Raw genomic sequence first — 12556 nt, 5'->3', positions numbered from 1 at the left:
TAAACTCCAATTAAGCTGCTGAAACATCTCAAGAATGATCAGTGGAAACAGAATGTACCTGAAGTCAATTTAGAGCTTCACGGCGAAGGCTGTGAATACTTATGTACATGTGATTTTTCAGTTTTTTTAGTTTTGATGAATTTGCAACAATTAGAAAACTATTTTTTTCACATTGTCATTAAGAGGTATTGTTTGTAGAATTTTGTGGAAGAAAAATAAATTTAATCCATTTTGAAATAAGGCTGTAACAAAAAAACAAAAAAAAAGTGGAAAAAGTGAAGCGCTATGAATGCTTTGTGGATGCACTGTACTCCTATATATTATTTTTATACAACATATAGTTTCATACTCCTAAAATGACACAAGTCACAAAAGCAGGTTTATTTACAGTACAGAGCAACCTTTTTTATTAAATATTTTGCCTGTATTCACTTGCTTTTATATGACAGCAAATGTATAGAAAAAAAAATCTATCAGCCTTGAAATCACCAAGCTAATTAATCCTAATTAGATTCATTCCTCATTTAGGACAAAATCATTAATTAAAACACATTGCGCAAATGTGGCCTGTCACGGATGGTTAAAACACTGATGTCTCGCTCAAGCTGTGCAGCTCTGGAGGCGGTGAAGAATCAGCTCTACTCACTTTGGATGTCGGATGTCAGGAAGCGAGCGATCCAGAGCGATATTGTTGCTGACGTAGATGTTGAAACCATTCTCTTTGTACACAGAGTCATCACACTCATCCTCAACAAGCGGGTATGGCTTTCCATGCTCTCCTTTTCCTAAAAAAACCAAAATAAAACAGATGCAGTCAGACATCAATAAGCATTCAGAGCACGAACAGGATTGTTGGCAAGGTGAGCATGTGTGTACTAACAATGACACACATCGGCACTCCAAAGATAGAAAGCACCACTGCGAGAACTGACAGTTTATTTCATTATTATTATTATTTTATGACTGAACAGCTGAAGCAGCTTAACCAGTGAATGCTGACCAGACACACTCCAATACTAAGGCTTAACATGCTGACGGAGTTGCTGGCTCTGCAGAGCACATTATGGTCTGTTCGCTACCTCTGCCTGCCAAAGTTGATGGAAACCCTACTTTTCATTACTTGAAGGAATTTTTTCAAGTGAAAATTTAATTCTGTCATCATCTACTCACTTTCGTGCAATACCAAAAATTGTCTGGTTTTCTTTTCTGGTGCTGTTTTTTTTCCAAGCAATATAGTGTATAGTATTTTTCTGTTGTTGAATAGTTAATCTCAATTACGTGCAGCTAAAATTAGCCATGTTTATCACATATTATATGTTTGTGTACTGTGTATATTATCCACAGAACATCAAAATAAAATAAAAATAATACAGTATATCAAAGCCTGAATTTCACTAAGCAAATAAGTAAGAGCTTCCACTGGATAATTCCTGCATGAATTATTTAGTTTCAGATATAAAAGTTATTTAACCCTAACAAATGCAGAGAATAGCTTCTTATTTTTTAAACAACCATGTTGGAAGACACATCCTGTAGTCGCGGAAAAAGATGTTCATTTGTTTCAGAAGGGTCAAATAATTGGCATGCATCAAGCAAGGAAAATATCTCAGGAGATTGTTGAAAGTACTAAAATTGGGTTAAAACAGTCTAATGCATTATGAACTGGAAGGATATTGGTGAACTTTCATCCTTAAGAAAGAAATGTGCTTGGAAAAAAAAGTCTTGAATTAACAAAATCGACTCATCTGGTGAGATCAAATAATAAAAACAACAGTAAAACTCATGGCTTTGTTAAAAACTCAACAGTAAAACTCATGGCTAAGAATAGTGGGGAAACTTCATCTTTAAGAAAGAAATGTGGTTGGAAAAAAAATTGTGGTTGGAACAAAATCAAACCATCTGGAGAGATCAATTAATAAAAACAACATTAAAACCTGTAGCTATGTTTAAATACTTAAAGTATGTACATTACAACCTGCACAACGTAAAAGGAACTCATAAGACTAGCCCTAAGAAAACCACTTATCAGTGAGGAACTCATCATGATAAAACCCTGTGAGGGCAGTGCTATGATCTGGGGATGCTAAAGTTGAGTTTGGTCTATGTTTACCTGTGTTATGTGTCCAAAGAATCAGGTTAGCTGACTACCTGAACATACTTAGTGACCAAGTTATTCAATCAGTGGATTTTCTTTTCTCATGATACAAGATACAATGCCGGGATTCATCATGCTCAAATTGTGAAAATGATTCAGGGATGCTGACATCATTTTTTACACATGGATTGGCCACCACAGAATCCTGACCCTAAAATGTCAATCTAAAATTGTGGATACGTGCCCTGGTCTACAGTTCTAGGGGTAGTGAAATACGTACCCGGAGGTATATCTGCTTGCAGTTTTTGTTTTTGCAATTCCACCAGAGGTTAATCTCAAATTTCTCTTGTACATGCCATTTGTGCATCATCTTTTCATGAACATCCAACAGAGGGTACACTATACATTTCAACCTACTGGCTTGATGTTGACTGAATGACTGACCAACTGACCCATCCTCCAACCCCTTTCCTTAACCTAACCAATAGTGTTTTTAAAAATTATCTAAAAAAAGAAAAGCCGTCCTGGCCACGTTATTTTACCACATTTTTAGATTTTACCATGTTTTTAGCCTGTTATTTATTTATTTAATTTAGTTTTTTTTTTTTTTTTGGCTTTTCTTTACAGGGTTTCTGGAACCATTACTTACTGAACATTCACTGTTATTCATTGCTTCACATCCAAGTCCATTGGCTTACACTGTCTAACGGCAAGCTACTGAGCAGACTCGGTAACACCGAAAAAGCAAATACAAAGATAAGCTTTCAGCTGTAATGCGAAAACGAACAGAAGCTGTCTGTGGTGACTTCATAGCATTTGTTTAGCAAATGCAGCAAGACATAGTCCAAGTTACATATTTGTGGTTTTCCTAAAAAGTAGACCAGGGTACATATCCACAATGAGTGTTGTAAAAATTAGAGTGTGAGACTTTTTTGATGAATGAATGAATGAATGAATGAATGACTGAATGAATGAATGAATGAATGATAATAGCATGAGAATATAACAAGAGTGAGAGGATAAATGTTTTCATTTTATCTTAGTTGCTAAGAATAAGTCTAAAGCAGAACATAACATTGCAGTTCTGAAAAATCAAGAAGGAAAATAAGCACTGTGGTAGAAATGGAGGCAGCAATATACCTTTTCATCAGAAATGATTCTACTTGCTATGCTTTTCTTGTGTCCTGAGTAGGTAATTGACCGAACAGTGCCACTAATATCTTCCTGAAAACAGCTGCTTGCCTGAACCATTAAACAACATTTTATCCTCTCCCGAGTATTTCAAATGCCAAATGAATGCTGAAACCACCAAGACAGCTAGTAAAAAAGACCATTTCCAATGCTTCCATTCTCTAAATATAGTCTAACTATTAAAAAGAATGCTATTCCAGAACTGTTCAAAAAATTGTATCGCTATAGCTTTAAATGAGCTTGAAACAAAAAGCCTCATTAACATAAACTAATATTTCATTACTGAGCCAACAATCCTACTACAGGGTGCTGACAGCAATATTCTCTCATTTACTTGCAGAACAGATCTGATATTGATGAAAAATGTTAATTACTTGTGATGTTGCTCCTTTAACGAAACGTTCGAACTGAATTTTATTAATATGTATATATATATATATATATATATATATATATATATATATATATATATATATATATATATATATATATATATATATATAATTATTATTTATTTATTTATTATTATTATTTTTTTTGAATAGAGCATAGCAGATTTACAAACATTGCAGCTTTGACTGTTTTATACTCTTATGAGGAATTTCTTTCTGAGAGCTTGAGTCAAAACAAACCGCCATCATACCAATGTAATTAATGCATTCCTACAGATCTTTTGTCTGATCTACAAATAAACACTGTTGTGGAGAAAAGAAAATCCAATGCAAGAGTTCCTCTTTGAAGTGCACAAAATAGACTGTTTGCAAAACAAAACAAATCATATGGGGTCTTTGACTTTTTGTCAGATGCATCTACTGATATTCTAAAAAAAAAAAAAAAAAGTTGAGAAAAAAAGACCTTCATAACAAGGGGTTTCTCTGCCTTTTTGGTCTATTAATGCTACTGGTATATTTTTATATTTTAATAGCATCAGAACATTTAACAGGAACAAGTAACAGACAGACAGCTAAAAAAAACTAAATGAATGAATGAATAAATGAATGAATGAAAGAACAAACTGAATAAATAAATGATTTAGTTAAATTATAAATAAATATAAATAAATAATGAATGAATGAATGAACATTAATAAATGAACATTAATAATTAAATAATGTAAATATAAAAATAAATGTATTAAAAAAGATTAAATAAATGAAAAAAAATAAATGAATTAATTAATGAACAATGTAAATAAATAGAGTTATTTAAATAATAATAATAAATAAATAATTAAATACAAAATCAAATAAAGGCGGCTATGCAAACAGCTGAACAAACTAAATAAATGAATAAATTAATGAATGAATAAACAAACTGAATAAATAATAATACAAATGAATAAATGAATAATAATACATAATAAATGAATGAATGAATGAATGAACTATGTGAATAAATAAATACATTTATTAAAAATATTATAAATAAATAAATAAAGGTGCCTATGCAGACAGCTAAACAAACTGAATAAATGAATGAATGATTGAATGAATGAATGAATGAATGAACATAATGAATAAATAAATAATTAATTAACTAAAAATAAATAAATAAATAAACAAACAAACTAAATAAATAAATGAATGAATTAATTAATAATTACATAAATAAATAAATGGTTGAATGAACAATGTGAATAATAAAATACATCTATCAAAAATAAATAAATAAATAAATAAATAAATAAATAAACAATGTTAATAAAATAAAAAAATAAACAAACAAACAAACACAAAAATAAAGGTGGCTATTTTGATGTCACAAAAAGTGGTCTTCACTTTTTTTTATAATGCATGTATTGATTTTTTTTACATTTTGATGTCACCTGGAGAGTTTCATTCATTTAATTGATTTATTTTCCCAACATTATTAGAACAATAGTCATTTGACAGAATATTAAAATACTCCACTTAAGGATCCCAATGGAATCCCCGAAATACAAATATTTGACATTATTTACAGTATACCATCCCACTATTCTTTGAACATCTAGAATTTACCCTTTTGTCCGCAAAAATGTTTTGATCATTTAAAAAATAATCATCATCCCATTTGTCTTTAAAACGTACAACATTTTATATACAACACACGGAGGGATTTCATTCATATATTGATATTCATTTTGTTCCACAAAAGTGATTGGCTATATTAATGAACACACTCTTAATGTGCTTTATGATATTGTCCATATACTGTCCATGAAATCACTTATTTAATTGTGATTGAATTTCCCCAAATTAATTAAGATTTAATTTGATGCGTACACTGAAATGGGACATCTTTGACCCAAATACAACATTGGAAATTGATGTTATCATTAACACATGCTTTCTCGCAAGTCCTTGCCAGCTCTGCTAATGAGGAGCATGGAGAAATAAATAATTCAGCACAACAGATAATTGTGTTTCTGTCGGCATCAGTGTATGCATATATGTATGTATATAAATATGCGTGTGTGTATACATGTCTGCGAGCCTTGTTCATTAAACACATCCCTTAGTGCACTTCAGTAAAAGTCATCTCTCTGTGACATGTGCATAATTACAATAACTTCACACCCACTCCTCTCGCATTTTCTGGCACGATAACAGAGTTAAACAGAACATTTAAATCATAAAGCAAAATTACAGATTTTAATACTCCTACGCACGAGCCCTCAGTGCAACTGTGTACACGTGTTTGCCTCTTAAGCATTATACACCAGCTCCATGCAGAGTTTATTATTGTTTTCAGAACTTTTGGGGCAAAGCTTCAGAAAGCAATGTGGGTTTGATCATTGACAGGCGAGGAAATCTTACTCTTTAAGCTTGTAGGAATTCAATAAGATAAATACTGGTTCCTTACTAGATCAGCTGGACCTCTGATTTGTGTACTCACAAATTTCATAATTAGATGTAGACTATGCAACATTGTAAAATTTTATACAACAGGATGTTCATCTTTGAATGTACAGTTTAAGAATTTTTGATGCAATTTTCATCGCATACTGTGTCAAAGGTACAACTTAGCAAATGATTTTACAGATTTGATAGAGAGAGAAAAATGTTTCACTGCTAAACATATTTAGTGGATAATAGTGTTGGATTGGTCAGTAAATATACATGCATGAAAATTCTGTATTTTTAATTTAGTTTTTGGGAAATAAAATAAAATTTTTAAAAAATTACATTTTATCCAATTTTCCAGGGCAAGTCACAGGGCAGCAGTCTTAGGTGAGAACTCCAGACTTCCCACTTCCCAGACACTTCATCTAGCTCCTCGGTGGGATCCCGAGGCATTCCCAGGCCAAGAGACATAGTCCCTCCAGTGTATCCTGGGTCTTCCCCCAGGCCTCCTCCCGGTGGGACATGCCTGGAACACCTCCGTGGGTAGTCGTCCAGGAGGCATCCAAAACGAGCCTGAGCCACCACAGCTGACTTCTCTCGATGTGGAGAAGCAACAGCTCTACTACTTCTCCCACGGTGACAGAGCTCCTTGTCCTACTTATAAGGGTGTGCCCTGCCACCCTATGAAGGTAACTAATTCCGGCCGCTTATGTCAGAGATCTTGTCCTTTCAGTCATGACCCAAAGCTCATGGCCATAGGTGTTGGAGTTGGAATTTAGATTGACAAGTAAATCGAGAGCTTTGTCTTTCAGCTTAGCTCCTTCTTTACCACAAAAAAATAAAAATAAATAAATAAATAAATAAATAAATAAATAAATAAATAAATAAATAAATAAATAAATAAATAAATAAATAAATAAATAAAACAAAACTAAACTAAACTAAACTAAACTAAACTAAACTAAACTAAACTAAACTAAACTAAAATAAAATAAAATAAAATAAAATAAAACATATTGTTATGATGCAGGTTTGGCAACATAGACAAAGTTCCACAAGCAGATTTATTTAGTGAATGGTAAGGCAGGCAGGGATCAAAACAGGAACAAAACATAAACAGCAGTGGCAATCCAAAAAGAGTAGTCCAAGAAAGAGACAAAAATCAGGGCAGGCAGAAAACTATCACACTCCAAAAACCAAGAATCAAAAACCGGACAGAGCGAACCATTGAAGCAAAGAACATGGAACAACACAGAGCAAGGAATGAATGTCTCTGTGGTGCTTAAATAGACCGAGTAATCAGTGAGGACGATCTGCAGCTGTGTGTGTAAATTCAAGGGGTGATCTATAACTGGTGTGTGAGTACCGGGCATGATTGGATTTGTAGTTCGGTAAAGTGGCAAATTTGTAGTTCTCCAGCGATCTTTAACTGCTAACACATTTTTTTAAAATAATTTACATAATAATTTACTAAATAAATGTATATATTTATATATACAATTTAATGCAAGATCTATTAGTTTGTAGAACGTTTCTGTCTGGTTCTCGAGTCTGATTGGCTGATAGCCGTACGGTTTTCTGCAATATCAAAACTCGTACAGCCTCCTCACTTTTCTGTATTACTACGCCCACATTGAGTGACAGCTGATGATTAAACTCACTACAGTTTGACTGGTAATACAGCTGCTGGACATTAAAATGTACTTTTGAAGCTTTTTTTTTGTTCGAGAATGCAGTTGTCGAACAAAAAAGAACACACAGCAAGAATGTCACTGGATCGAGCTTCGGCTGGGTCAGCTGGCGTTTCTATGTGGAGTTTGCACGTTCTCCCCGTGTTCGTGTGGGTTTTCCTCCGGGTGCTCCGGTTTCCCCCACAAGTCCAAAGACATGTAGTAAAGATGCATTGGGTAGGCTAAATTGTCAGTAGTGTTTGTGTGTGAATGAGTGTTTGTGGATGTTTCCCAGTGATGGGTTGCGGCTGGTAGGGCATCAGTTGCAGAAGTTGACAGTTCATTCCGCTGTGACGAGCACGGATTAATAAAGGGACTAATCCAAAAAGAAAATGAATGAATGAAGTTTATTTATAAGGATATTGTCTATTTTAAATATGTATAATTTCTGAGATACAGCACATCCGCATCCATCATCCTGTCATTGAGCAAAAACGGTTGACGGTGTCTGTCCACAAGATGGTGAAAGACTGCATAACAAGTCCTTAGAGGAGAAAAGATGTGAGTATTTTAAACAACAGCTGATCAAATCATTATAAAATTGGTGATTGACATTGTAAGTCGATCTCTCTATTTTTATGTTGCAGTGCTGTATTTATACCACAGTAATTGTAGTGTATTTGGGAGATTGGACACAGATCAGGAATATATGTATTTTGTATTGGCCACTCTTTGTATAACCCTAAGTTACTTTTTGGTTGGCCATCTGTTTGTTTCTATTGAGCCTCCTGTTTTCGTTACTGCAGACTAGTTCAGTAAAAAGAAAGAAAGAAGAAAGGTCCACATGTGTTAGGCGTTTTACCTTATCCCAAACACAACAGTAATCTGCTAGTGTTTGCATTGCCTTGGCTTTGCATTGCTCAGGATTAATTATTGTGATCTCCCGATTGCATCAGAGAAATACTGGGAAATCTCTGTAGACTGATGGCATTTCATGCCGTTCAGCCTTATAATCTTAAAATGTAAGCAAAAATCACCTTTTTTGTCATCACTTTAGACATTATATGCATAGCATTGCCATATGGCTGTATTGTCACTGATGGGAGACTAAACCACTCAGCCTGCAGCCTTGTGCCAATGCACGCCTTCCAACGGTGCCAAAATACAGACATATCGCACTGCTACTCCTGTGATATTGCTTATGTAAAAGTAGAAAAAAAAACATTCTGACCTGTACTTACTATAAAAATATAAGCGATCTTACTACTAATAATACATTTTTAAATACTAAAAAAAATGTTCCCCCGCTGATAGCCATTGGGTCATTAGTCATGTTTTTCAAATTCAAATTTGAGCAATCGCCCTTATATAACTCACTTTAAAATAGCACAGCCAGTCCTGAAGTGTGTGTGTGTGTGACTGTGTTTCTAAGTTAGAAATGTAATATGTACCACGACTTCCTTGTCAGTGTTATTCAAAATGACTGCTGGCTTTAAAGGACCAACTGTCAGTCTGAGTTGACCAGAGTCACAACGGCCTCTTCGCATATGCGTATGTATCAAAAAATGATTTAAAAAAATTATAATAATTACAATTTCCCCAAACATATCTACAATATAATTTGTTGGCCCTGTCCAAACTGGTCTGGTCACATCCATTACTCTTCCCTGGCATTCATGTACTACCAACTCCAGTGAACTAGATTCATGGAAAATTAGCGGGTGGCTTTTTATAATGGAGGCTGCCATCATAAGATTTGTCACCAACAGATGGTGCACACTGAAAGCCCTCTGACAGAAACGTGACGGGTCAACACCGAACAGTTGGGACGAGTAGGCCATATGCAGGAGGACGTGGTCCTGTCTGTGGCTGCCAGAAGAGCCATCCTCCCCTAAACTGACAAATCTCTCTGCCTAATACAGTGGAATTCAGTTTTTTTTTCTTTCAGTAGTCTATAAAACCTCTTTCTGTATACCTCTCATACTTATCTGCAGCCAAAGAGCTTTCACCTGAAGGACACAGTTATTTGCTTCCAAGAGAACTTGCACTTAGCATCTGGGATTTAAGAGTATTTCTTAGTTAAAAATTATTTCTAATGTAAAAGTACTGCCATGTCAAAATGCACTGAGCAAAACAGAAATGCAGGCACCTAAGAGGCATTTAGGTAGTAAATGGTAAATCTGGAACGGCTAAAGCAACATTATTATGCTTTAGAAATTTTATGTTTTCATTGCATTACATAAATACATAACAACTATTGATCATAATTATTTAAAAGCATTTTCATGTTGAACTAATACTGAATTAAAAAAAGTATCTGTATTTAGTCTCCAATAAATGATTCTAGTTTACACTGAATAGATTCAAATGATCCAGTCAGAGTGAGTCGCTAGTTTACACTGACTTGATTAAAATGATCCAGACAGAATGAGTCACCTACTAACATTCAAATTATTCAAATGATCCAGACTGAGTAAGTCTCCAACTAACATTTAAATTATTCAACTGCCCCAGTTAGAAGGAGTCCATAGTTTCATTTAGAAATGATTCTAATGATCCAGAAAGTGATACTCCAACTAACATTTAAAATATTCAAATCATCCAGTTAGAGGGAGTCTCTAGTTTACAAAGAAATTATTCAAATGATTCAGTCACAGTGAATCCTTAGTATATGTTTTAATTATTTAAATGATCCATTTGGAGGGAGTCTCTAGTTTACATTGAAATGATTCAAATGATCCAGACAGAGTAAGTCTCCAACTAACATTTAAAATATTCAAATGATCCAATTAGAGAGAGTCTTTAGTTTACAATGAAATGATTTAAATGATCCAGTCAGAGCAAATCCTTGGTTAACATTTAAATTATTTAAACTAACCATTTAGAGGGAGTCTTTACTTTACAATGAAATGATTCAAATGATCCAGACAGAGTGACTCTCCAACTAACAGTTAAACTATTCAAAAAATTCAGTTAAAGGGAGTCCCTAGTTTACATTGAAATGATTCAAATGACAGTCAGAGCAAATCTCCAGTTAACATTTAAATTATTTAAATGGTCCAGTTAGGAGTCCATATTTTACAATGAAATGATTCAAATGATCCAGTCAGAGCGAATCTCTAGTTAACATTTAAATTATTCATATGATCTACTTAAAGGAAGTCTCTAGTTTACAATGAAATTATTCAAATGATTCAGTCAGAGCGAATCTTCAGTTAACGGTTAAATTATTCAAATAATCCAGTTAGAGAGAGTCCCTGGTTTACATTGAAATAATCCAAATGATTCAGTCAGAGTGAGTCTCCACTCAACATTTAAATGATTCAAAAGATCCATTCAGAGTGAGTCTCCAACTAACATTTAAATGATTCAAATGATCCAGTTAGAGGGGTGCCTAGCTTATATTTACATGATTCAAATGATCCAGACAGAGTGAGTGTCCAATTAATATTTAAATTATTTAAATGATCCAGTCAGAGCGAGTCTCTCGTTAACGTTTAAAAGATTCAAATTATACAGTCACGATGAGTCTTCAGTTAACATTTACAATACCAGTGGTCCAGTCAGAGCGAGTCTTCAGTTAACATTTAAACAGTTCAAATGATCAGAATCTCCAGTTCAGAGTGAGTCTAGAATTAAGATTTAAATGATCAAAATTATCCAGTCTGTGTCTCCAATTAACATATAAATGATTCAAATTATCAAGTAAGAGTGTGTCCCTAGTTTACATTTTTAATGACTCAATTAATTCAATCTGTGTGATCTTGTGTACTCATGAAATATCATCAATCATTGCCGAAGTACTGTTTCAACTCAAAATGCACATGTTGCCAAGTGCAGTTAAAACTCCTGGATATTCTTGCTCCACCCCTTTTGTCGATGACACATCAAAATGTGACTTGTAAGAACTTGTGAAGTACAGGATTCCCAGAATACATTGTAACCCAACTATCGAAAGTTTCTGAAAGACGTGAAAACCCACAGGTTTAAAAAATACCCACAAACGTAAGTTTCAAGAGGTTTTTTAGGCAAGAATGTAGTTATTTTAAACTTAAGTTAGCAGTTTATTTATAAAGATAGCACGTCTTTGAAAAATTTGCTTCATTGTATTCGCAGTCGAACTTTACAAGTCTGAACTTCCAAAGATGCAAATGTGAACTATGCATGCTTGGTACTGAGAAACAGCCATAGGGACCAATCACATCGAACACACTTTTTGCATTGAGAGGCGCCTCTTTTGAACAATTTACTAATGGCCGTGAGCGTTTTGCGTGCTGCTTATGCACCCTGTGCGACTCGCATTTTAACCACCTGCTGGGTCTTGCATTTTTGTTGTTGCATGCTTTGCGCTTGCAGTTGAAAAAATAAACTCTAAGCAGAAAAAGCGAGTTACGTCAGTTGAGTCTTAATTATTCTCCAATCAAATGAAAGCAGAGGCGGAGTTTCCATTGAGGTGACAGCAATGTTTGTGTTATCAAGATGACTATGGAGACTTTTGAAGATGGGGAGACTAGCGGTCGCTGTTTTGAGTTATCAATAGCTGTGTGACTTCACAAATCTTGAATATATTACCATATTAATATATATTAAAATTATAGCAATATTAACAGTCGTGGACAATTTGCAGCTGATTCAGTCATTGCTTAGTGACATAAAAAGCACACCACACTTTTTTTTTCTTGTCCACAAAAAAGGTTGTGTGCCTTGCGTTTTTGGATTGTAAAACAACGTTCATTTTGATCACCCCATCGTGAGTCTCCAGTTATTAGGTACTT

The 12556-nt window shown here is 34.0% G+C and overlaps 1 protein-coding gene across 7 annotated transcripts in view; it reads right to left on the bottom strand.

The window, feature by feature from the left end:
- The window catches only part of galntl6 (polypeptide N-acetylgalactosaminyltransferase like 6), a 727623-nt gene that overhangs the window by 267903 nt on the left and 447164 nt on the right, over nt 1-12556 (bottom strand). For all 7 annotated transcript variants that reach the window (XM_073948271.1, XM_073948265.1, XM_073948277.1 and 4 more), the window contains one exon: nt 647-785. In XM_073948271.1, the coding sequence (XP_073804372.1) occupies nt 647-785 (139 nt within the window). The remainder of the gene's footprint in view (nt 1-646; nt 786-12556) is intronic.

The sequence above is a fragment of the Danio rerio genome, chromosome 1 (genome assembly GCF_049306965.1).
Source record: "Danio rerio strain Tuebingen ecotype United States chromosome 1, GRCz12tu, whole genome shotgun sequence".
In the NCBI taxonomy this organism is placed as follows: domain Eukaryota; kingdom Metazoa; phylum Chordata; class Actinopteri; order Cypriniformes; family Danionidae; genus Danio; species Danio rerio.
The sequence above is the reverse complement of the archived record's forward strand: the minus strand, read 5'-3'. Positions and strand labels throughout refer to the sequence as shown.